The 26,870-nt window shown below is 50.7% G+C and overlaps 1 protein-coding gene across 2 annotated transcripts in view; it reads right to left on the bottom strand.

The window, feature by feature from the left end:
- The window catches only part of NTN1 (netrin 1), a 238,902-nt gene that overhangs the window by 68,216 nt on the left and 143,816 nt on the right, over positions 1 to 26,870 (bottom strand). For both annotated transcript variants that reach the window (XM_017849238.1, XM_017849239.1), the window contains exon 3: positions 9,200 to 9,388. In XM_017849238.1, the coding sequence (XP_017704727.1) occupies positions 9,200 to 9,388 (189 nt within the window). The remainder of the gene's footprint in view (positions 1 to 9,199; positions 9,389 to 26,870) is intronic.

Consider the following 26,870-nt stretch of genomic DNA (forward strand, 5'->3'; position numbering starts at 1 on the left):
AAAAAAAAAAAAAAAAAAAAAAAATGGTGAGCATGATACATCAGTCAGATCACTTTTCTCCTTCCAGCCTTCCAGTGCTGAGTATGGAACCCACCTCCTCTTCAGACACCAAGGAGCTAACTACCCACCCCTTTCTCCCTCTCTTCTCTTCTGACCAAGGGCCCACCAAGCCCTTTCCTGTTTCCAGACTTTGGTTCTTCCTGGAATGTTCTTCCCTCAGCTTCCTTGTGGCTGTTTTCTCCCCACGCCCCAGGTCTCATCCCAGATGTCCTGTTCACAGGAAGCCGCTCCAGGGCCGCCTCACAGTACAGCTTGACCAGTTACTCTCTCCTTCCGCCCTGCTGCTTTCCTCCATGTAACTCGCCACAGTCCGTCATTATCTTCCTTTTTCTTCTTTTCTTTCAACTTTGAGAGTTGTTTACATATTTGGGATTCAAGTCCTCCATCAGATGTGGGATGTGCAAGTATCTTCTCCACATCTGTAGCTTCTTAAAAGGTGAGCCTGGCCGAGCACGGTGGACCAACATGGAGAAACCCCGTTTCAACATGGAGAAACTCCCGACCTCGGGTGATCCGCCCGCCTCGGCCTCCCAAAGTGTTGGGATTAGAGGCGTGAGTCACCGCACCCGGCCAAGATTTTTAAATTTAAAAAATTTAAGTGCCCACCCTCCCGGTTTTCATCAAGAGAATCATAAAAAATATTTAAATTCATTGATGATCAATCTCTCTTCTTTGTTTATTGTCAACTTCCCATCAAAAAGCAAGCCCAAGGGCCCGTGTCTAGCACACAGTAAGCGCTACACAAACATGTGCTGAATCAAATGAACAAACAATCTTGTTGCTAATCTGGATGTAACTCAGGCCAATCTGCCGTCCTTTCCTGGTGGGGAGAGGGGGGCATTTTGCTGCCCCTTGCACATCTGGAGGAATGAATGAGGAGGCAGGCGGGACGACAGTCCCCTCACATCCTAGGTCATCTGCAATTCAATGCCCCTGCACTCTCCACTCTTACATTCTCTGTGTTAACGAGGGAGGGAAGATTGCTGAAATCTGAAGATAATCCCCAAATGTCATTTCAGCTGTCTGTGTCAACCTCCTCCGAAGCTATGCTTTCCTTTGCCCCCGCAGTTGCTAATGAGGCACAAAAGAATAAATGTTTCAAGTTGCACAACCTCTCCTTTCCCTGCCACTTTCGGATCAAGGTACAGATGGCAGGAAGTGGAGGGGGGAGAGGAGTCCCATAATCCCAAACTGGGTTATTTGACACTCCGTGATCTAGCTAACTGTAGTCATCCTGCACCTGTTTTACAGCCAAGGAGAAAAGCACAGGTCTTGCAAATGACTCCGTGTGTGTGTGTGTATCACATGAACTTGGGGCAGGAAGGTAGGGCCGTATGACACAGTGGGGAGGGGAAGCAGGAACCTGGGTCCTGTGTCTGTGCCACAAGTGAGGCAGCTCAGGCCAGCTCAGGCCTCCCATCAGCCCTAAGTCCCAGTCCAATCAAGGAGTCCCTCAGATGCTGCCTGGTCTTTCTTGGCACTTCCAGAGCCAAATCTGGATGTGCACAGCCCCCCCGCCACCTCTCTCTGCTGGGTCTCCACAAGCAGCTGTCGGGCACATCTCTGCCCTTCGACTTGCCATCTTTGCTCCCAAAGCATGGAAATCCTTTATTGAGAGTGTGCAACAGCATTAGGGCCAATCCTTGGGGCCCCGCCCAGTCCTGTGGGAATTGGCTGCCAAGTCCACACCGGGGCTGAGCCCTTCAAGCAAGAGGGGCCGGTTCTCCCGAGGGCCACCACTCACAGAAAGAACTAAAGCGACCAGAGAGCCAAAGGAAGCGTCTCTGCTGTGTGTGTGCCGACAATGGCAGTGGGTTCTAGTTTTTCTGTTTTCCCTGACTTGCACAAATAATCCTAAGAGCTGCCATGTGTGGAATGCACGCTACATGCCAGGACGTCCTCCACATCATCTCATTTAATCTGCACCACAGCCCTAGGAGGGAGGAGGGGCTATGATCCCCATTTGCAGATAAGAAAGCGGAGGCTCCCAAGAGTAAGTGTCTTGCCTCCAGAGGTGGAACCTGGACTCTGGTCTGAGTAACTCCAAGTTCCATGCTTTTCAAAGCTCTGCACCCCAACCTGTTTACTACCCCGTGCCACCTGCCCCGGCCCCACAAGTGCTCTCCTGGCAACAAAAGTCTGAAAGACACTATTTCCTCAAATAAAATTCCCTTAAGGAACCCCTGGAAATCCTCCAGGAATTTCTTTTTCTTTTTGAGACAGAGTCTCACTCTGTAGCCCAGGCTGGAGTGCAGTGGCATGATCTCAGCTCACTGCAACCTCTGCCCCCCTCAAGCGATTCTCCTGCCTCAGCCTCCTGAGTAGCTGGGATTACAGGCACGCGCCACCAAGCTGGGCTAATTTTTGTATTTTTAGTAGACGGGGTTTCACCACGTTGCCCAGGCTGGTCTTGAATTCCTGACCTCAGGTGATCTACCCGCCTCGGCCTCCCAAAGTGCCGGGATTATAGGTGTGAGCCACCGCGCCCAGCCAATCCTCCAGGAATTTCTATGTGGCATCTGGAGATGAGAGTGGTCCTGAGAGATGAGAGAATTCACATCCAGGGAGGTGAAAACGTGGACTGGCCAAGGATGCCCAGGGAATAAGCACAGCTGGGCCAGGAAGATTCCGTTTGGCACAGTGTGCCACATGGGCCGAGTCACAAGATCAGGGACTCTTTTCATCTATAAAGCCTGCAATAAAACCACCTCCACCTAATTTCCTGGCTCTACCAGCTTTTCTGAGTCACCAGATCACACACTTCACTGCTACAAAGAATTGTCCTATTGTATCCTTAGGTTCTCCTAAGAGGTTGACTACTTAAGAAGCAGGTGGAATGTGTAATGTCAAAGCTGGAAGGGATTCAGAGGCCAGCAGCCTGAACATAATCCCACAGATGAGGAGACTGAGGTCTAGAGAGGTCACCAGACTTATCTGATACCCTATAGACTTTGAACATGGAGACAAATATGTAGGTAAGGGTTTTGAGGCCCATGTCTCCGAAGGGAAAAGATGCATCCACAGAGATCACAGTTGCAGTGAAACTCTTCCAGTGGGAATTCTGTCTCCCTAATGCTGTATCTAAGGTGTCAGTTTCTCCCAGTAGGTACTAACCTTACCTGGCCATAATGAAGGCCACTCCTTCCATTGGGGTCTCTGTCCTCAAAGCTGGAGCCACTCCAGCCACTAAGTACCTTCCCGCCTCAGATGACCAACCCTTTCCCCTGTACCCCCCCCCGCCACAAAAAAACATGAAAATGGAAATACAGGTAACAGAAATGTGACAAGGGACCCACATATTGAAATGGTGCCCCTGAGGCTTTTATAGGGTGGGTGGATGATGATGCCTTAGTCAGGAAAGCCAAGAAGGGTGGGGGCCCAGGAACTTTGCTGTGCTGTGAATAAATCCACAATTGACCAGATCTAAATATACATATTCACACACACACACACACACATGCATGCACTATCTATCTGGCACTGAGGACTGTCTGATCTTGTGCCCTAATCAGGCTGCACTAGCTAAGCTCCCAGCCTTGCCCTGTAAGACTCTTTTTTTTTTTTTTTTTGAGACGGAGTTTCGCTCTTGTTGCTGAGGCTGGAGTGCAATGGCGCGATCTCGGCTCACTGCAGCCTCCATCTCCTGGGTTCAAGCAATTCTCGTGCCTCAGTCTCCCAAGTAGCTGGGATTACAGACATGCGCCACCACGCCCGGCTAATTTTGTATTTTTAATAGAGACAGGGTTTCTCCATGTTGGTCAGGCTGGTCTCAAACTCCCGATCTCAGGTGGTCCGCCCACCTCGGCCTCCCAAAATGTTGGGATTACAGGCGTGAGCCACCACGCCCAAGATTTTTAAATTTAAAAATTTTAAATGCTCACCCTCCCAGTTTTCATCAAGAGAATCATAAAAAATATTCAAATGCACTGATGATCAATCTCTCTCCTCAAAAGAATAAACCTGGGGTCTAGGCTGCCTACAAGTCTTCCCTTAATGCCACCAAGAGCAACTCACCATCCTCATTTCTTATTCTCTGTGGTTCTCAGTGTCGGTGACACATTAGAATCTCTTGGGAAGCTTTTCCAATTCCCAATGCCCAGATCGCATCTGGACCCATTAATTAAACCAGAATTTCTGGGGGCGGGTCCAGGCGGCAGTATTTTCAAATCTCCCCAAGTGGTTCCAACATGCAGCCAAGGGTGAGACTCAGAGCCTAAGTTACAGGCAAATAATGTGACAGACAAATACTGCTGATGACGCCATACGGTGAAGGTGGAGAATCACGAATGAGAAAGTCATGGGCGCTCCCTGCACACAGTGGCCCAGGGAAACAGAGGGGGCAAGACTGTGGTGTTCATTTCCTCCTTATTCCGCAACCCTTGACTGAGCTGCCGGAAGAAATAAGGGGTGGATGGAAGTAGCAAGAATGTCCTGGCAAACATGTGAGGATGATTGCATGCTTTTGCCCTGGCTAATTATTGCATCTTCTTGCTTGGGACTTAAGCACCTTCCTAGCCTTCATTCAACCACATGAACTGTGGGCTCGAAGCGGGGAAAGACGAGAGAAGGAAACAGGCAGCTCAGTGAGATGGAATGCAGGCCCTTTGTACGGGGATGCCGGATGCAGTGGTTAATTTCTTAATTCTCATCACAATTCGGTTCACGGGAGACTCCTGGAATGTCTTTATCCATCACAGATGGTTTGGGAAAATGATAAATTAATATTGTTATCAATGGGGGCACGGATGAAATGGTTAAATAGCAACGTCGTCTTTGGTCGCCTTTGCCTGCTCTAAAGAGAAAGCACCCCCAAAGTCCATAAAGAAGACAAATGGTAAACAAAACCTCCTGTCTTTTGACAGATTCCAAGACGAGTATCATTCACAAACAATTCAGCGGAGAAAAGGGAGAAATTTATCTCATCTGACTTTATATAGGACAACAGCTCGCACCATAACGAGGCCGTCCCAGTGCTGTGAAATCGCACTGAATAGCTGGAGAGTGCAGCCGCCTGTTCCCTGGGTACGTTTATTACAGTCCTTTGTACGCGCCAACCCTGCCAGCTCTGGTTTGCTTCTAAACCAGGGGAGGGAAGAAATAACCCAACAAATTTGTTGCTACGAAACTTCCCAAATGGGGCAACTACATAGTAATGTTTGGAATCTGATGCCCTTACTCCAGGCTGTTCTTGTCTGGGTCCAACCCTGCTCTACACTGGACAAGGTCCCCTAGTCAGCCAGCCAGTCACCAGCAGAATATGGGTGGCCTCGGCTCCCTGCCCAGGCTCTGAGAAGTCGGGGGTAAAGAGGCCCCAGAGGCCGTTCCCAAGCCAATTTGGGAGTCAAGAACCCCTGCCCTTTGCCCCTGTTCCCCTGTGAAATTCATCTGAAACAAAGCAAAGAAAGGCAGCCCTTACCTGAAGGCCTATGGTGGGGCTCTGGGAAGTCCATCTCAAAAGCTGGGGCCTAACCGGCCAGACACGGTGGCTCATGCCTGTAATCCCAGAACTCTGGGAGGCCAAGGAGGACAGATCACCTGAAATCAGGAGTTCAAGACCAGCCTGGCCAACATGGTGAAACTCCGTATCTACTAAAAACACAAAAATTAGCTGGTTGTGGTGGCGGGCACCTGTAATCCCAGCTACTCGGGAGGCTGAGGCAGGAGAATCACTTGAACCCGGGAGGCGGAGGTTGCAGTGAGCCGAGATTGCATCACTGCACTCCAGCCTGGACGACAGAGTGAGGCTCCATCTCAAAAAAAAAAAAAAAAAAAAAAAAAAAAAAAAAAAAAAAAAAAAAAAAAAATCCGGAGCCTGGGGGCAGCACCATATCTACAAAACTTCAGAAGCCTCTGACAGCAAACTGTCAAAGATCAAATACTGGGGAACAAGTGCTTCCACCCAAGGAACCATTTCCTAGAACCATCTGGCCCTGGGAACCCAAGGCAGGAGGCGCTCGTGGGGGTGGTGATGGAAGGGGGTTGACCGGGAGACCCCTGTGTGAAGATCTCAAGGGTACACATCCCTCTGGCATCTGAACTTCTCCTAAAGATGGTTCCCACCAAGATCTCAGGGTCTCTTTTTGGTTGGAAGTGTCCCAACTCCCGTAAGAGCTTGACACCAGGAAAGGAAAGAGCTGAGGGGAAACATCTGGACTTTCCAGAGATGTCTTTCCTCACCAATCAGATGACTGGACCTCCTGAGTCAAATTTTTCCTCACTAATCAGAGAGCAGATATTTTCTCACCAATCATGAAGCAGAGACCTCCGGGCAACGCTTTTTCTCACCAAGCAGAAAGCAGAAACCTCAAAGTGCTTTCTCACCAATCAGGTGGCATGTTTTTTAAAGTGTAGTCTCCTGTCACCAATCAGGCGACAAGTGCCTTGAAGCACTGTCTTTCTTCACCAATCAGATGGCAGTTTCCTTGAAACACTGTCATTCCTCCCCAGTCAAGAGGCACTAAGAGTCTCAGCCTTTCCTACCACATTTCCTCAGTAGGATTTGCCTGTGTCTTTCTGAGCAGAATCCATCCGTAGGTTTCCCCATCCTGTGATTTATTCTCCCAGGGTTCCCACCAAGGCCAACGCAGCTGATGTACAGGGCTGGGAAGGAAAACACAGCCACCTAGGCTAGCCAGTGTTGGAAATCATAAAACAAGAACACATCCTCATCTATTTGTATCTGACCCTCCTAGAAACCAGTAAAGGAAGGTGGGCAATAACATGCCATTCAGCAAGAGTGGCAGAGCCCTGGAGAATGGCCTGCAGGTTCCTGGGACCCTGTGGCTTCCTGACATCTCTCAGTCTGAGTGGTGAGAGGCTGCAAATAGCTCTTGTCCCTACCCACAGCAACAGGGGGTAGGTGGAGGTGACCATGGCCCTGCCCCTTCTTACCTCTCTGGGAAACATACATTTCTAATCGGGCAGCAGAAACTGGCATGACAGGAAGTGACCAGTGCCCTTTCTCACTCAGACCTTCTCCCTCTCAGGCACAGGACTGCCCACCTGAGTGGCTGCTGTTGGTATAGTTTCTTGGCTGAACTCCCAAGAAATCTATGTGCAAGCCAGCTGTTTACAAGACCCCTGGCCTTAATTTCTTCTGTAAAAGAGAGACAGCAAACACTCTGGGCACAGGCAAAGGAGCTGGAGACCTTCCAACTATGTTCTCTGAAAGCCCAGAGCTATCTCTCCCGGGGCTTGTCCTGGTCACACCTTTCTGGCATTGCAGATGTTTCTCGGGCCCCTTTGCCTGGGCCACCTTCCCATTCATTCTCTGCTCAGTCTTCTGGGGGATTCTCACCTAAAACCGTGACTTTTTTAAAAACGTGGAAGCAGCCAAGCTACCTTTCTGCTCATGTTTCTCTTGGCAACCACCAGAGGCAGCCTTAAGTCCACAGACACAGAAGGACACCTTGCTTGAACTAGGGAGCCACTCTACTCACACCTGTGCATTTGGAATCAAAGGGATTTCTCCTGGAGGAGACAGACTGGGACTGTTTATTTTATTTTGAGAAAAGTGTTCCACATAAGCAGGGCTGGGTTGGATTCATGAGCCCCGGGCTCAGAAGGGCACCAGCTTGGTTGAAACTTTGCTGTCCTTGTTTCAAAATTCTTCATAGCTTTGGAATAAGAAGCCCCCTACTTTGTTACTTTCTTTATTTTTTTTCTCCCGAGAAGTATGTTCTTTTCCTCCTCCTCCTCCTTTCTTCTTCTTCTTCTTTTTTTTTTTTTTTTGAGAGTCTCACTCTGTCACCCAGGCTGGAGTGCAGTGGTGCGATCTTGGTTCACTGCAACCTCCACCTCCCGGGCTCAAGCTATTCTCCTGCCTCAGCCTCGCAAGTAGCTGGGATTACAGGCGCGCACCACCACGCCCGGTTAATTTTTGTATTTTTAGTGGAGATGGGGTTTCACCATGTTGGGCTGGTCTTGAAGTCCTGACCTAGGGTGATCTGCCCATCTTGGCCTCCCAAAGTGCTGGAAGCCCCCTATTTTCATTTTGCACTGGGCCCTACAAATTATGTAGTCAGTCCTGCACACAAGTGCCCAACATCTGGTGGACTTCCTGTTAAGAAGATGATACTTTTGCTTCATCCACATGCTAAGCAGTGGCCACAGAAGGGTTTCTCTCCTGCAGCGCACCATCTGGGCCTGTCTGCCATGGCTCAGGACCCTGCCGTGTCAGAGTCTACACAAGTCCAGGTCAGGACCCCACCCATGCTGAGGTGTTGCCCACCAGCCCTCAGAGGTAAATATCTTCTTGGGAAGCCATGTTCATGGCAGGCCCTGGCCCTAGGCCATAAGTTTTGGAGCAGGAAAGCCCTGGTTCCTGGAATTACCAAAAGCTTTTGTGGGGTGGGGGGCCCCACTTCTCACCCTCCAGCATCACTGAATTCCCTGGCATTTCATCAGCTTCTCTGAATCATCTGACCATTGCTTCATTTTTGTTGGTAGGAGAAAAACAAACAGCAGAAAGTTAAAACATTAGTGCTTGCTTCCGTAGACGAAAATAGAGTCTCCCGTCCCGTCTCCTTTTAATTTTTTTTTTTTGGTCCTGAGAAGTAAAGCTATTTGCAGATGGATTAAATGTTCCTTCTGAGACCCTGCCCCTGAAACTGCCGACCTCGCTGTGACTGTACGTGTGTGTGTGCGTGTGCGTGTATGTGTGTGTTTTGGGGGTGGGGGAGTGAGGGGCGGTGCGCACACATCCAAAGAAGTGCGTCTGCGTGCATTTGGTAAAAGAGAGTCCTTTGTCCCGACGGTAAGCCTGGCAAACATGACTGTCGGCCCTCTGGTATGCAGCACACCTGTGCAGAGGAGAAGCCCAGGAGGGGGAGGGAAGGGAGAGGTGTTGGCGGCTGCAGCCCTGCACCCTTGTAGGGGATCACACCTTCTCCTTTCTTCTCCTTTGAGCCATGTCTCCATCGCCCCTTTGTTTTGGCTTACACCTCCAAATACCAGAGAGGCCTTTGTGTGCATGCGTGTGTGTGTGTGTGTGTGTGTGAGAGAGAGAGAGAGAGAGGACCTCAGTAATGCCAATTTGTACACAGACTGCAAGAAAATAGAAAAGGAAGCGAAGAAGGAGCGAGAGGACTGATGTTCCCAGGGTCTCCCCAGCCCCCACCGCCCGCCACGCGTCGCCCACCTTTGCAGGCCTTCCGGTGGCTGATGGGCTTGCCCATGTCGCGGTAGTAGCCCTCCTTGCAGTAATGGCAGTGGCGGCCGGCGGTGTTGTGGCGACAGTTGAGGCAGACACCTCCGCTCTTGCGCCCCGAAAGCTTGTAGAGCTCCATATTGAAGCGGCAGCGCCGGGCATGCAGGTTGCAGTTGCAGGCTGCAGGGGAAGACAGAGAGAGGTGTCAGCCGCAGGGGCGCGGGGAGGACGGGCACCTATGGGCGCCGAAGGAAACCCCACCCCTCAACTGCTCCCTTCTCCACTAGCAGAGCCAGGCAGGCAGACTTGGGCTCTGGGAGCTCCTCCTCGGCTCCTCCTGTTTATACCCATAGGCATGTATTGGGCACATAACAGTACCACGGCTGAGGTTCTCCCAAAATTCATATGTTGAAGCCGTGACCCCCAGTACCTCAGAATGTGACTGTATTTAGAGTCTTAAAACAAGGCCCTCAGAGTGGGCCCTACGCCAGTATGACTGTGTCTTTGTAAGAAGAGGAGATGAGGACACAGAGGGACGTAGGGAAGCATGTGCACGGAGAAGAGATCCCGTGAGGACGTTGCCAGACGGCAGCCATCTGCAAGCCATGCAGAAAGGCCTCCAGAGCAACCAACCCTGCCAACACCTTGATCTTGGACTTCCAGGCTCCAGAACTAGGAGAAGTAAACGTCTAGCGTTTCAGCCCCCAGCCCGTGGCACTTTGTTGTAGCAGCTGAGCAAACTACTGAGGCTCCTGCCACCAGCCCGGCCTCCCCTTCTCCCCCTCCTCCTCGTCCACTGGGGACTCTGGGGCCTGCACACCATCGTTCTTCCCACCTCAACCTGGCCAGCTTCTGGAGGCTGCCCAGCCCTGCTCTGGGGAGAGGACCCCCACATCGTCCACGATGGCTCTGTTCCACCTGTTCCCTCCCCATGAGCATTGCTCAGGACTCAGCTCCCTTTCCCCGCCCAGCCCCGCGCCCTCCTGGTCTGTCTCCTTCACCACTCATCATCTCTGTGCTCCCAACTCCCAAATCAGTATTTCCAGTTTCAGGTCTGGGGTCTCCACTTGAACCCAGAGTCACCTCCCCGACATCATTCACTCCTTACCATCCTGCCCTCAGGTTCCCTGTGGCTTGAGCTGAACCTCGCAGGCTCCCCTCTGCATAATCAGCAGAAGCAGGATTTCTTTTTGTTTGTTTGTTGTTATTTTTGAGATGGGAGTCTTTCTCTGTCGCCCAGGCTGGAGTGCAGTGGCCCGATCTCAGCTCACTGCAACCTCTGCCTCCCGGGTTCAAGCGATTCTCCTGCCTCAGCCTCCTGAGTAGCTGGGATTACGGGTGCGCACCACCACGCCTGACCAATTTTTGTATTTTTAGTAGAGACGGGGTTTCACCATGTTGGTCAGGCTGGTCTTGAATTCCTGACCTTGTGATCCTCCCACCTCAGCCTCCCAAAGTGCTGGGCTGACAGCCGTGAGCCACCACACTCAGCCCAGAGCAGGATTTCTAAGCACCAACCTGAGGGCATCCATTGGGATCAAGTCGAAAGCACTCAGCATGGCCTTCAGGGCTCCAAATAAGCTGGTCCTGCCTCGCCCTCCAGCCCCTCACTCTTTATGCTCCAGCGATTCCAAACTTTGGTCTGTTTCTAGAGCCATGTGCGAGGACCCCTCGCCTGCCTCTCTGGAGCTTTGGACATGCTGTTCCCTTCCTCCCAGGACACCCGTTTTATCTGGCTGCCTTTTTCTCATACCCCAGGTCTTGGTTCTAATGTTACTTCCCAGCCCCGCTCCACCTCAAAACCTTGGCATGGGCACCCAGCATGGCCTCACACAGCTTTCCTTGCGCCACATCACGATTGCCTGTCACCTGCCTCCTTCTTTAGGCTTCCAACCCCAGGGTTACTCCAGCACAGGTCTAGCCTCTTCTTGTTCACTCTACAACCTGGTTTCATGCTCAGTGTGTTCTAAATCACATTTGATGGAATTTCTAAAGAAATACATGTTGGGATTTTTGTTTTGTTTTTTGTTTGAGGCAGGGTCTCATTCTGTTGCCCAGGCTGGAGTGCAATGGCATGGATCTTGGCTCACTGAGACCTCTGTCTCCCGGGCTCATGAGATCCTCCCGACCTCAGCCTCCCGAGTAGCTGGCACCACAGGCATGTGCCACCATGCCCAGCTAATTTTTTTGTATTTTTTGTAGAACCAGGGTTTCAACATGTTGCCCGGGCTGGTCTTGAACTCCTGGGCTCAAGAGATCTGCCTGTTTCGGTCTCCCAAAGTGCTGGGATTACAGGCGTGAGCCACCACACCCAACCTAAGAAATATATATTTAATTCATGCACTCAATAAACAAAAGCAGGAAGAGAAAGGAATACACTCCTATTTCCACCAACCACAGTTGCTGCAGAGATCTTTCCTTTTAGGCTTTAATTAACATTTGTTCAGTTGTGGAGCTATTTAATTCTTTCCTACAGACATAGAAAACATAGATCATACTTTTATACATCTAGTTTTGTGGGGTTTTTTTTTTTTTTTTTCATAATAATGAACATTTTCTCGTGTCAAATACTGTTCTTCACAATGTTTAAAAGTCGCCTGGGCTGGGCACGGTGGCTCACACCTGTAATCCCAGCACTTTGGGAGGCTGAGGTGGGCAGATCTCTTGGAGTCAGGAGTTTGAGACCAGCCTGGACAATATGGTGAAACCTCATCTCTACCAAAAAATACAAAAATTAGCCAGGCATGGTGGTTTGCACCTGTAATCCCAGCTACTTGGGAGGCTGAGGCAGGAGAATCTCTTGAATCTGGGAGGTGGAGGTTGCCATGACCACCACTGTACCCCAGTCTGAGCCACTGAGTGAGACCCTATCTCACAAAAATTAAAAACTAAAAAATAAAAGTCGTCTGGCACTGCATTGTATGGCTATGCATAGTGGACCCCTTGGAGTCGGAAGTGGAGGCATTTAAAAGAAGGACCTCCCAGGGTTGGACAGCTATAGGCCGTTTCCCATTTTTCACTATTATAAATGTTAACTACCTTTGAACGTAAAGGTAACCACCTTGAACTACCTTTGAACATACATATTTGTGCTCTGCTCTGATGAGTGTTGTAGCGCACATTTCTCTAGATGGAATTACTGGGTTGAATTTTGAATCTACATGTTTTTATATTTTTATTAGTTACTTATTTTTTTTTTTTTTTTTTTTTTTTTTTTTGAGACGGAGTCTTATTCTGTAGCCCAGGCTGGAGTGCAGTGGCATGATCTCGGCTCACTGCAACCTCCGCCTCCCACGTTCACGCAATTCTCCTGCCTCAGCCTCCCGAACAGCTGGGATTACAGGCACCTGCCACTGCACCTAACTAATTTTTTGTATTTTTAGTAGAGATGGGGTTTCACTACGCTGGTCAGACTGATGTCGAACTCCTGACCTTGTGATCTGCCCACCTCAGCCTCTCAAAGTGCTGGGATTACAGGCATGAGCCATCGCGCCCGGCCCTTCTACATGTTTTTAACATTGGCTCCAAACCGCCAAACTGCCCTCAAGAGAGGCTGTATGGCTTATACTCCCACCAGCAGGATATGAGAGCTCCTATTTTACCACGTACTTGAAAATAATAATATGCATTTGGTATCAGCCTTCTTTTTAAAAAATCTTGGCCAATTGGTCTGAGAGAAAACACACAGACACACACACAGACACACACACACACACACACACGATTTTAATTTGCGTGTCTTTGATTACTAGGAAGGTTGGACATTTCCCCATGTATTGTTTTTCTATTTATATTTCTTTTTTGTGCATTGCCTGTTCATGCCATTTGCCCAGTTTTCAAATAAGGTGGACTTTTTTTCATGCTCTCTAGTGATCTTATGCGGGAGGATTAAACATCATTTGTCTTTTCTGCCATATAAGCTGTAAATATTTTTAACAGTTTCTCATTCACATGTTACTTTAATTTGTGATCTTTAGAAAAACATGTGCCTCTTTAATTTTCTCTCTGATGTTAGGACAAGCTTCTTTAAGTGCTCTTCCTAGAGTCACTGCCAAGTCACTCACCCATTAGTCATTCCATTTACAAATAGAAGTAGACAGGGCTCTAGAGAAAGCAGTGGGGGATGCTAGAGAAAAGACAGCTCCTACCCTGAAATCTGAAAGCCGCCAGAAGCCAAATTAGACCAGGGGATGAGTCCCAGAGCCTTGCTAAGTGTCCTCCAGCAAGTGTCCCCAGGGCTCAGTTCAACCAGGTGCAAAGTAAGAGGCTGCAGCTGCACCTTGCCCTCCTATAGACGACTGTCACGCCTGTGCACACTCACTCTCTTTGGACTCACTCTGCCAGACAAGGGTGACAGGGGCCTGCTCAGAGAGGTGAACTGACCAACCAGCCCAGGACCACAGAGCCAGTAAATGGGGGGTCCAGGATGGGAACCCAGGCCTTCTGGCTCCTGGTTCACTGGCTCAGAGGAAAGGACCCTTATCACTGGAAGTAACAGCTGGCCTAGACTACAGTCAGAATCTAGATCTTCCCTACAAGCACAGAAATCACAGGACCTGGAACACCTGCCTGGGGACAGGGATCTTGAAGCATCACCCAGGCCTCACTTCCTCAGGCCTCCCTTGTACCAGGAAAGGCCTAGTAACAGCATCATCCCATCCTTCTTGGAGGCAAACGTCCTCCTCCTGCATTTCTCAGCGGGGACTGCCCTAACCTCTGAGCCCCGTCTGGGAGCTCAACCTCCACTTTTCCCACCCCAAGAGGAAGCTGGGGGCTGGTAGCTCTCTTCCATATGCACCTTATGCCAACAAAAGGTTTTTCCTAAACAACTGGTCACACAAAAGAAAACTCTGAGGCGAACATCAAAAGGCAGGGGTCCCTTCCCTCCCCTTCTTCTTGGAGCTGTCAAGAGACATCAAGTGGCAAATGCCCATGCTCAGACTTCTGCAAAGTATTTTACAGCTTGTTTTCTTTTCTCTTTGTTTTATTTTCTCTGCACAGATGGAAAAATGCATTGGGCGAAGCAGCTCACATCTGGATCCCGCAGCTCCACAGAGAGGCGTCACCCAACTCCCGGCCTGTCCCCAGTCCCTTCCTCGGAGAGACACCTTAATCCTTCATGCCTTCCTGTTTATCTCCTGCATCTCTTGGAGGCAAAAATATTGGGTATTAGTTTCATTATCAGATTTCAAGGCAGGGAGGAAAGGGCAGCTTTGTGAGAACAGAGAGGTCAGCCCAGAGAAAAGGGGGTTGGGGGCGGCAGAGACACTCTGAGGGACCAGCAGGGGCAAGAACAGAAGCCCTGCCTAGGCCTTTGAGGCTCTGCCTCTTATCCAGGGGCACCCCAGCCACCCAAAGACACCCCAAGCTTTGTGCCCCTCTTTGGCTATCCTGTGAGGATCACCAAGGATACATCACATGTGGCTGCATTTCAGACCCAGGGCATAACGAGGGTAAGGAAGGTAGGAGGGGGAGAGGCCCCACTTTCCAACCAGAAACCCAGTAGGGAGAGAGGCCCAAGAGGTGGGTTCCTATTTTCTTCCCCCATCAAAAAGTCCTCTAAGTCCTATTTCAACACATGCCTGTGGCCACTCCTTACCTCTCAACATTCCTGCCTTTCTGCCCCTCTCCCTCTCTCACCAACCTGGAAATGCCGAACCCCTTCTCACTCCCCCAGGTCAGATCAATTCAGTGCATATTCACAGTGCTCTAGCCATGTGCCCAGTTCTGTGCTACAGGCTATGTGAGATACACAGGTGGACAATGCACTCTCAACTATCCATGGGTTCCCCATCTAATGGAGGGAACAAACTCATGTCAGAAAATTATCTAATCAAGTGGGACTAATCTCTCGTTAACTGTGTTGGTTTGTTGAGGAAGGGATAGTGTTTGCTCTTATATCCTCCAGCCCACAGAAAGCCTTCATTCATTTTTGTTGTGAAAATGAGAGAGAGAAAGCAAACAAGAGAGAAGATGGATGGATGGATGAATGAATGGAAGGATGAAAAGGTGGATTAATGGACGGATGGATAGAGGGAGGGAGGGAGGGAGGGACGGAGTTGATAGGTGGGTGGATGGAAGGATGGATGGATGTATGAATGGAAGGATGAATGGATGCATGAAATGGATGGATAGATAAATGGGCAGACAGATGCATGGATGGATGGATGGATGGATGGATGCATGGATGCATGGATGGATGGATGGATGGATGGATGGATGGATGGATGAATAGAAGGATGAAAAGGTGGATGGATGGACAGATGAATAGATGGAGGGAGGGAGGAAGGGATGGATAGATGGATGGATGGATGGATGGAGTTGATAGGTGGGTGGATGGATGGATGGCATGAATGGAAGGATGAATGGATGCATGAAATGGATGGATAGATAAATGGGTAGACAGGTGCATGGATGGATGGAGGGAGGGAGGGAGGGATGGATGGATGGATGGATGGATGGAGTTGATAGATGGGTGGGTGGATGGATGGATGGATGGATGGATGGTATGAATGGAAGGATGAATGGATGCATGAAGTGGATGGATAGATAAATTGGATAGACAGATGCATAGATGGATAGATGGATGGATGGATGGATAGGTAGATGGGCAGGTAGACAGGCAAACAGGAATGTATAGAGACAGTTAGATAGTTAGACAGGTAGGGCAGACAGAGGATTTACTGCCTGAACCACTCCCTGACAAGGCATGGCCTTGTGACATCTGATTGTTGCTTTCAACTACTTTAACTCATCAATTTAACCTCTGTCTGCTCAAGTAGACTGCTGTGCTTCAGAGAGAAAAACCCACATTTAAGTCCCCTGGACCCTTCCTGGAACTCTGAGTAGTGCCCTTGCCCACAGAGACTGAATTTGCATCCATTGCTTTCGATGAATTTACCAAACCATAGGTGTTGGCCCGCCCCAAAAGGCCCTGACGAACTCACTCTCAATACTATCAGGACTACACCAGGCCCAGAAAGCATCCAGCCGTCATTGGTGAGCAGTTTCCAGACCATGTCTCTCAGGGACTCTGGTCCTGACTCCCCCAGACTTCACATGGCCCAGGGGCTTCTCACTGGAGCAGGAAGGCCATTTGGTGATGGGTCTCCTCAGAGGCTCTGGTCTGGGCCCCCCCGGTACCCCACGGCAGCCCTCCAGCACACAGGATCACCATGTCCTCTCCCTTTCAGAGTGGTTCTCTTGAGAAGACTGACCATGTTATCTCTGCAGCATAATAGCTGAATTCTCCAAAAAAATAAAAATTAAAAAAAAAAAAACAAAAAAAACCTCACATAGGCACCATCGCAGGCTGGAGGCCCCAGCCGTTAGCTGCCTGCGCACTGGGACAGGCACTCCTCTCAGATCTGTCATGATTGTTGACACTTTTCCACATGTCCAGGCCACATGAACAGGTTGGGGCATGGCAAAAACTTGCAGGGCTGGGGGCGGTCGCTGCTTCCCTTACCAGCTCCTCTGCTAGGTAAGTCCATGGCTGCTGGGTAAGGACCAGGAGACCTACTCAGCATGTGCAACTCACAAACTCCCTGAGGGAGATGGGGCAGTGGTTCTCAACCGGTGGCAATTTTGTCCCCACTGGACATTTGGCAATGTCTACAGACATTTTTGGTTACCACGACTGGGGAGGGAGGGGCTGTTTGCATCCAGGGGATAGAAACCAGAGAGGTTGCTAAACTTCCTACAATACACAGGACAGTCCCCCCACAAACGGAGTCTGCCAAATGTCCACAGTGTTGAGTTTGAGAATTCCTGGGTTAGGGAGATCATGACGCCCGCTGCCTCTGGGGTATGTAAATATTTATTCCCCACAGCCTAAGATGTTGTCCTCTAAGTGCAAACTCTGAGGCTTAGAAAGCTACGCCAGGAGGGCCAGGCGCGGTGGCTCACGCCTGTAATCCCAGCACTTTAGGAGGCCAAGGCGGGTGGATCACCTGAGGTCGGGAGTTTGAGACCAGCCTGACCAACATGGAGAAACCCTGTCTCTACTAAAAAATACAAAATTAGCCGGGCACGGTGGTGGGCGCCTGTAATCCCAGCTACTCGAGAGGATGAGGCAGGAGAATCACTTGAACCTGGGAGGCAGAGGTCGCGGTGAGCCGAGACCATGCCATTGCATTCCAGCCTGGGCGACAAGAGCAAAACTCTGTCAAAGGAAAGGAGAGGAGAGGGGAAGGGAGGAAAGCTGCTCCAGGAGGTGACTGTCATTAACTCCTTCAACAAAGCTTTGACTGAAGCCTTTAAAAGGGCCAGGTGCTGGTGTGACAGATGCAGGCAAGATGGAGTCCTGTACCAGGGTGCTTCCTGTCTCAGGGGGAGGTGGACAGTGGTCTAGTAATTGCACTGTTTTCAACGGTGACCAGAGCTGTCAAGACTAACACTCAAGGAGGCCATTCTTCTGAATCTCTCTGGAACAATGGGGAGAGGACAGGGCCTGAGGAAAGTCAGAGTACAGACGGCATATTCTGCCAGCACTGCCCCAACTATAACGTGCCTATGGTCACCTGGGGATCCTGTGCAAATGCAGACTCTGATGGGGAGGGATGGAACTGAAACTCAATGGAAAAGAAACCAGTTGGGACATGACCCACTGTGTGGACAGAGAGCCTCTGCAGGGAGGTAAAGGGAGGTTTGACCGCAGGGGTCTGTGATGGCGCAGTGGGCAGAAGCCTGGTTTCAAGAGAAACTTCTCCTTAAATGACTGGTTCAGAATCATAAAAATACTTGAGAGTTATTTTTAAGACTTTGAGGTAGTCTGTATTTCCTTTATTACTTTGCCACTCCATTTGGTATGCTATTTATTTAGAAATTGTTCAACTCCTGTTTATAAATTTTAAGTATTCCGCCCCCAGTGTGTTTTCCTGAGCCCCATTTTCAGCGTCTCCTGAAATGGCTGGGTTGAGCAACCCTGGCTGCCCACACACCTAACTCCTGCCCACACCTGGGAATCATTCTGAGCCAACCTTGCAAAGGGCTCCTTTAGGGAAAGGGGCCGAGGCAGGACTGGGCCAAGCATTTCTGGGACTCACAGTCCTTTGTGTCTACAGGTGAGCTGGGCATAAGAGAAACGATCAAACACGTACATACATTTATAAAACAATCCGAGCCCAGACTTAGGTTTTACTTCACTATTAGCAGATCTGGTAGGCCATGAATTTATCGAAGCATTCAACAAGTATTTACTGAGCCCCTACTTGGTGCATTCTGGGCACCATGCAAGGTGCTGGGGACGTCACAGTGAGCAGAACAGCCATGGTCCCTGCCCTGGCAGGGTCGGTGGAGATACCTGGGCATGCTAAAGTCTGGTTAATGCTGCTGCTGCTGTGGCCTCACTCCTAGGTCCACCACTATCCCCTAAACACAGGCTTAAAGTTCGTCACTGGAGGGATCAGCCAGCCGGACCCAATGCAGCAGTGACCAGCTAGAGGGAGTCACGAGACTGGACGACCCCCACGAGGACTGTGAGGACATCACACAGGAGTAGTTGGTTCCGCTCAAGGCTCTAGGGTTTGCACTCATTGAGGATGCCTCGTTTCAACCATTTTAAAAACCACTGACAAACCTCTCCTAGGTACGGCCAGGAGAACTGCACAACTCGCTTGTGTGAAAGAAAACAGTCAACAAGCAGAGTCAGTCCATGCTGGGCATGAGAGTCAGGTGAGGTAAGGATGTCCCATGGGACTCTCTGGAGTCCCAGAGACCATGTGAGGGAAGATGTGGCACTTCAAGATGCCACAAGGACGCCCAAACAGGACCCGCTTCTGCCTGACTGCCCATTCATTGCTTCATTCAACAAACACGAACGGAGACCTTGGAAGCGCCCAGCTCTGAGTGGGAAGCATGCCTGCCATAGGGCTGGCGTTGCTGCCTTTTCCTCTCTCAACAGACCACGGCCCCCTCTTCCTTCTCTTGGGCTGTGGTTTTTAATTCAGGCAGCTACCACACCCCTCTCAAGGCCCCAACCTGTGATGCTTCTCCAGCCTGGGTGCACAGATTCACCAGCATTCCCTCCTAAGACACAGGGAGCTGAGACAACCCCCGGAGTTTCTTTTTCTTTTTTTGAGACGGAGTCTTGCTCTGTCGCCCAGGCTGGAGGGCAGTGGCAGGATCTCAGCTCACTGCAATCTCTGCCTCCCAGGTTCAAGCGATGCTCCTGCCTCAGGCAAACAAGTAGCTGGGATTACAGGTGCCTGCCACCACACCTGGCTAATTTTTTTGTATTTTTAGTAGAGACGGGGTTTCACCATGTTGCCCAGCTTGATCTTGAACTCCTGACCTTAGGTGACCTGCCTGCCTAACTGCAACCTCTGCCTCCCTGGTTCAAGCGATTCTCCTGCCTCAGCCTCCCAAGTAGCTGGGATTACAGGCGCCCACCACCACGCCTGGCTAATTTTTTTAGTAAAGACAGGGTTTCACCATGTGGGCCAGGCTAGTCTCGAACTCCTGACCTCAGGTGATCCACCTGCCTAGGCCTCCCAAAGTGCTTGGATTACAGGCATGAACCACCGCATGTGGCCGCCCCCCAGAGTTTCTGATTCTGTAGGCTGTGCGTGGGGCATGATGATGGGCACCTCACAAACTCCCAGGTGGTGCTGACGCTGCCCATCTAAAGGCCATACTTTGAGAACCACTAGTCTAGATCACGCGGAGGAGAAAAAAGCTACCGGAAGACAAGAACCTAGGATCTCACAGTGTAGAGAGGCAGGGCATAGGCGAATGTAACTATTACTAACCAAGATCAAACACAATGGCTACACAATGGCTACAACCTCACAAGCAAGCGAGAGGAAAGACAGCTTGGGCCTGATGTGGGAAGCCTGGACTCTAGCTCTGGCTCCATGACTCCCCCAGGTATGTGACCCTCGAAAGCCCACGGGGCCCCTCTGAGCCCATTCTCCCATCTGAAAAATGAAGACATCTGGGTCTGATGATTTCTACGTTCTTTTCTGGCCCTAAAAGTCTAACTCATGATACTCAAAACTCCTGCAGGGTAGGGGACAGATCACAGACTCACATCAGCATGGAGGCCTTTGGGAGGGGACCCTGGAGTTCAGAAGTGGGGTGCTCCAGGCTAGGTAATGATGCTGTAAAGAAGCCTCAGGGTGGGACTGGATCAAGCAGGTGACAGGGCTGTGGAAAGGACAGACCACCTCCAGGCAGCGGGTAGATCACAGCTGGGACTCGCCATGGCCCTGGGGTGGTGGTGAGAGGATCCTGCAGGCTTCTCTCTTGCTGAAAGTGGAGGTATGGAAGCCTTTCCAGGGAAACCATCAGAGGGGTATAGCCAACAGGACTGATGACCACCTGGGTCTTTCAGAGAGAATGGGTGTGCAGGATCCTCTCCAGGGAACTGGGCAGAGGAAACGACTTTGGGGGAGAAGAAAGGAGTCTATCCTTTGGGCATGTGGTGGCATAGCAGGGGGATTTAGCAGAAGACAGTGAGCAAGAGTGTGTCCAGTGTTGGTTCCTGTCGGTGGGTTCGTGGTTTTGCTCACTTCAAGAATGAAGCCGTGAACCTTGCCCGTGAGTGTTATAGCTCTTAAAGGTGGTGCGGACCCAAAGAGTGAGCAGCAGCAAGATTCACTGTAAAGAGCAAAAGAACAAAACTTCCACAGTGCGGAACGGGACCCGAGTGGGTTGCCACTGCTGGCTGGGGTGGGGAGTGGCCAGCTTTTATTCCCTTATTTGTTCCGGCTCATGTTCCATTTCTGTCCTATCAGAGTGCCCTTTTTTCAATCCTCCCCGTCACTGGCTACTTTTAGGCTCAGTGGTGTGTTTTACACAGCAGTGATTGGTGCGTTTTACAGAGCGCTGGTTGGTGCATTTTACAGAGTGCTGGTTGGTGCGTTTTACAGGGCGCTGGTTGGTGCGTTTTACAGAGCGCTGGTTGGTGCATTTTACAGAGTGCTGATTGGTGCATTTTACAATCCTCTTTCTAGCTACAGAGCACCCATGGGGTGTTTTACAATCCTCTTGTAAGACAGAAAAGTTTTCCAATTCCCCACTGGACCCTGAAAGTCCAGCTGGTTTCACCTCTCAATAGGGACCCTCCGTGGTCAGCCTTGGAGGCCCCTAAAGCCATGTTCTCCCAGAGAGGAGCCCACACACTTGTCTTAAGTCTCTCTTTCAGAAACAGTCCTGTGGGGCCACGCCATTTCGTTTTTAGGGTCCAATTTGAAAACAAAATTTCTGTCCACCCTCCTTGCCCCTTCCCCCCTACCACCTGTGCTTTATCTCTGATACCAGAAATGCCGTGGAAGAGGGGTGGATCAAGGTGGTAAGAAAAATGAAAGAAAGTGGGAAGTGTTTTGGAACCTCAGTGCCTGGACTCACAGTCGGAGTGGGATGGGAGGCCGGAGTTCCCGGCCTGCCAAAGACAGGCTTAAGATGGTTTCTGATAAAGTCCCGGGAGATAAGTGGCCTGTGTTTGTCGAGGGCTTAGGGAGCTTTAGCCAAGTCTGAACACAAAGGGGCCTTCTGTCAACAGTCCTTCAGGCCACTAATAGGGCTGAATAAACACTACAGTAACAAGTTCTTCACACCTGTGGGGCTTGGGAAAGGCCCCAGCCCCTTTGTCAAGACATCAGACAAAAGGGCTGCTAGGAGTTTGCCTCCCGCCCCGCAGCCAGACCCTCTTGGGCTTCTAGGGGAAGGGATTGGGGTGGGGGGCAGATAAGTCTTAAGTCCGGTGAGACCTGTCTCCTTCTTCAAGCAGAAATGTCCAGGGGAGACCAACTGATGAAACAGGCTGGCGGCGAACAGACAGGAGAGGGCATTTCGTGGGGTTTGGGATCAGGGCCACGGGCAGGATTAAGCACACAGAGGTCACAGGCTCGGCTCTCCAAAAACCACGGCCCAGGCCCTGTGGCTCTTTCTCCCGCTGTGCCGGGCACCCGGCCCCCCACAGTGGACAGCGGGGGCCATCCCCCAAATCTGCTTGACTTTGTCGTCATTTTTTCCACTGTCTTTTTTTTTCTCTGTAAACATCTTAGCCTTTTCTATCCCCTGTCCTTTTTTGGCTGCCATGCCTCCCCCTAAGGCTTTGAAACAATCCCTTCCTAATGAACATCTCCCAGGCCCTTGCTGCAAAAGAATCACTCAGGGTTCCTCCCGCACAAACATCCTCCTCTCTGCCTGCCCGGCGGGCCAGCCCCTCTCTTGGAGGAAATGCCGAGGAGGCTTCGGTAAGCCCTGAGCAGTCATCAGTTCTTTGTCTGCTGCGTTCCTCAGATCCTCCCTCCACGTTCCAGTTCGGAGCCTCTGCCCCAGGCAGCGGGTGGGTGCTCTCCCTACCACCTCCTTCGGGGACTTCAGCCCGGTCCTCTATGTGCCATGCGCACCTCCAACCAGCCCTCCACTCCAAACCCCTCTTCAGACATTCCCCTCATTTGTCACTGCCCTGTTCTGGAACCTTCCATGGCTGCCCACTGTCTATGAGATGCAAACTTTCTTGCCTTTCAGGACAAAAACAGTTTCACAACGGAGGTCCAGAGACTGGAGGTCTTGCTCCTTACTTCCTTATTTATTTATTATGTATTTTTTGAGATGGGATTTCACACTCTTGTCGCCCAGGCTGGAGTGCAGTGGCGTGATCTCAGCTCACTGCAACCTCTGCCTCCGAGTTCAAGCGATTCTCCTGCCTCAGCCTCCCAAGTAGCTGAAGATTACAGGCACCCACCACCATGCCCAGCTAATTGTTGTATTTTTAGTAGAGACGGGGTTTCACCGTGTTGACCAGGGTGGTCTCAAACTCCTGGCCAAGTGATTCACCCTCCTTGGCCTCCCAAAGTGCTGGGATTACAGGTGTGCGCCACCATGCCTGGCTAATTTTTGTGTTTTTAGTAGAGATGGGGTTTCACCATGTTGGCCAGGCTGGTCTTGAACTCCTACCTCAAGTGATCCACCCTCCCCAGCCTCCCAAAGCGCTGGGATTACAGGTGCGTGCCACAGCACCTTGCCCTGCTCCTTCCTTACAATAGGACCCTGCGTGAAACCTCACCCCATCCCACCCACTCCTCTCCAAGCTCCAGATCTATCAGCAAAAGAAGGAAGGGGGACAGTGTTCTAAGGGCAAATCCAGGGTCTTGGGGCTGGTGCAGCCTTACAGGGTTTCCTAGTTTACCCTCTTGTAGAAGAAGAGATAAGAAAAACAAGGTCCCAAGAAGCAAAGAGATGTTGCCAGGGACCTGGCAATCGTTAATGGTGACTAACTTTTCAAACTAATTCAGAGCTCTTTCCAGACCCCCAGCAGCATGGTGAGGGTGACATGGTCTCAGGCAGAAAGAAGCCCGATAAAACCCTGTGGCTGCTGGAATTCATTCCTGAAGGCAGAGAAGTTTCAAACTGGAAGAGGCTGTCTGAGCAAAGTTCTCCCGGAAGCTTTTGTTGCCATGAAATTCTCTTTGCTCTGTGACTTGTCCGCCCTGCCCAGATGTCTGGTTAGCAGCTCGGGGGGTGGCGGCAGGGTGTGTGTGTGTTGGGGGGGGGGGTTCCTTCCAATCTCTCTTCCCCAGAGGTGGTGCACACACTCCCTGTGCTTTATGAAATGGACACATGAGGACTGTTTTGCCAGCCAAGCCGGCCAAGTCTGGCTCCTGGCTCCCTGGAGCCATTTCCCATCTGTAATGGCTCCCGTCACTAAGCCAGGCACTTGCCAGGCTGGATTCAAGGCGGGACTCCAGGGCAGTGGGAGAGGTTGGCGCAAGGGATGCTTAATGACTTGCAGTTGATTCTGTTCTCCTAACACCAAGCAGCAAAACATGCAATTCCCGGGACACTTGCCCCAGCCCTTTGTTCCCCACTACCCCCATGGGCTGTATCCCTCCCTGCTTGACCTTTATTTAATTCATCTCTTTAGTTAACTTTGACTTGGGTCATAAGCTCCAGAGACCAGCCCAGACTGCAGCCGAAACTATTGCAGGGTTCGATACTGCACACCAGACCCCCGTGTGACCAACAGATCGAGGTTCCTGCTCGTGGACAGGGACAGGGTAAAACCAGGGTCTCAATCTGCACACCGGACCCCCATGTGCCCAAAAGAAACCAGTGTCCCAGTGGGCCACTCCAGGACAACACCAAAACGCCTTCTCAGTTTCCTAATTCACTCTCCAAGTAAACTCAGGTTGCCAGGTTGAGCAAATAAAAATACAGAACACCCAGTTAAATCTGAATATCTGAATTGCACAAATCATTTTTAGTAAAAGTATGTCCCAAGACTGGCACGGCAGCGCTACCTCCAGAACATACCAGATCCCTATCCAGCTTGTGCTGTGCCTAAGATGTATGATTTCACGCAACGGTTTTTTATCAATGGCCACTCTAATGTCCTCAGACTCCACAAGTCCTAGAAGAGGTTAAAAGGGCTCCTCAACTCAACAGGTCCAGGAGGGAAGAGTGCTGTGTGGATTGTTCTTAACTCAAAGGGTTGTCTGATTCTTCAGTTCCTATTTGCTTAGCACCAGCTTGTCCCTACCTTATCATTTTCCTCTCTCAATCTGCTAAACAAGAACACAAATCCTGCGCCCAGGAGCACGTGGAGATTCGCGGGAAGGGAAAAGACCCTGCCCATCGGATGGACCCAGAAACTGCTTTCCAGTTGCAGGGCCGTCAATGCCAAGCAGACAGACCATGCCCCTCTGCCCCTACCCAGCCTCTCAAGAGGCCCTGTCACTCGCTAGCATGCCCCCACTTCACATGCAAAGATCGCCATGTGGAACCAATCGCACTCCAGTTCCAGGAGACACAAGGGGGAGGAAGGCAAGTATGGTCAGAGTGCCCCCAAATCTCTACCCAGACAAAGCCATTTTCATTGTGATATGCTTCGTGGTGAAAACGATCAAAATCTGAACCCCAATTCTGAATCCAGTTATTTCAATCAAACCACTAGGTACAATTCATTTAGAGCTCAGTAAAGTGTCTATGAGATTATAATGAACGATTTTAGGTGGCCTACCATCAAACAGAGGATAAGACAGGGAATAGCAGATTCCAGCTGGCCAGAGGAGCTAGACTGGGCCACCCCTGGGAGAGAGTCACTTTGCCATCTCTGGAGACATTCCAATAGAGGAATACAGTACAGGAGACTCTGGCTCTGGGGAGGAGGTGGAATTAGACGGATCAAGTCCCTTCCAACTCGGAGAGCCTTAGAAGACACACTTTCCTCCTCTGGGATGTCAGATCCTTACAGGTTTGAGGCTAGCATTGGCCTTGCTAATATTCTTTTTTGAGATGGAGTCTCACTCTGTCGCCTAGGCTGAAGTGCAGTGGTTCGATCTCAGCTCAGTGCAAGCTCTGCCCATGGGTTCACGCCATTCTCCTGCCTCAGCCTCCCTAGTAGCTGGGACTACAGGTGCCTGCCACTACGCCCGGCTAATTTTCTTTTCTTTTTTTTTTTTTTTTTTTTTTTTTTTTTGTAGTTTTAGTAGAGACGAGATTTTACCGTGTTAGCCAGGATGGTCTCGATCTCCTGACCTTGTGACCCACCCGCCTCGGCCTCCCCAATGGCCTTGCTAATATTCTTACACATGAGCTAGTGGGAGGGATGTCCAGTCTGCAAATGACCCTTAGTGCTTGCGGGGAGGGACTGTGCATGCACGTGGGAAGGAGAAGGGCAGTAGAGCTTCCCTGTGGGCAAATGTGGGAAGAATCCAAATGGTCCTTCTGGAACGATGTCCTGAGTTATCTGGTACAGCCAGGGAAAACAGCCTGGGGACAACTACAAGCTCTTCCTCCTGGAGAGAGAGTGGCTCTGCAGCTGAACATCTTCTGAACAGGCCTTTGGGGTTCAAAAACTTCAGGGCAGACTGATCTTCCACAGATAAGTACCAAGGCCGCTGTCTATGGCCAACATCTCCACACTCATGCCCGGGTATTACCCAGAGGTACCAGCTACTGAGTATTTTGGACATCTCCTCCACATATGGGGACAATAAACGACCGCAGTGGCTTGCTGGCTCTGAAACTCCCAGGCAAGAATCCAACAAGGGACTGACCAGGAAAGGAGAGTCCTGCGGTGAATTGGCCCCTTCACTTTCCTCCTTCAAATTGTTTTGAAAGCCAATAACACGGGCCAAATCCCTCGCTCACTAGCAGTCAGCCATTGTCCCGCCTCACTCTGTCTCAGCACCCAGAGGGCATGGCTGCCAGGAGCCTCCGGGTGTGTCTAAAGACCTGTAGGTCCCCTCCAGCCCTGGTCACCAGCAGAAGGCGATGGGAGGTAGGAGTGCATTGGCTGCTTGTTTCAGGACTGAGGACCAAGCAAGGTGGTCCCCTCCTGGAGACCTCACCCCCAAATTGGGCCCAGAAGGAGGGAGGGACTTCTGGGAGCTCTAAGAAAGAAAATGCAGAGAACAATGAGATGAGCAGAGGGCAGGAGGTGGGAGCTGAGGACAGCCTTCAAAGCTGGGGTGGTTCACACCTGCCACTTCCACTCAGCCACCGTAACAGTGACACATGACTCACCTGGAGCAGTCTCTGTGCACCGGGCACCCCTGGGTCATTATGCTTCAAACCTCCTCACGAACCCTGGATCCTAGTGTCCCCTCCCTGCACCTTACCCAGCTGTTTCCCTCCTGTCTCTGTCCATACATGCCTGCACCACCACTGAAGGTACGGCAGGAAGAGAACTGAGGGATGTGCTTGAAAG

The sequence above is a fragment of the Rhinopithecus bieti genome, unplaced genomic scaffold (genome assembly GCF_001698545.2).
Source record: "Rhinopithecus bieti isolate Rb0 unplaced genomic scaffold, ASM169854v2 scaffold_31527, whole genome shotgun sequence".
Taxonomy (NCBI): Eukaryota; Metazoa; Chordata; class Mammalia; order Primates; family Cercopithecidae; genus Rhinopithecus; species Rhinopithecus bieti.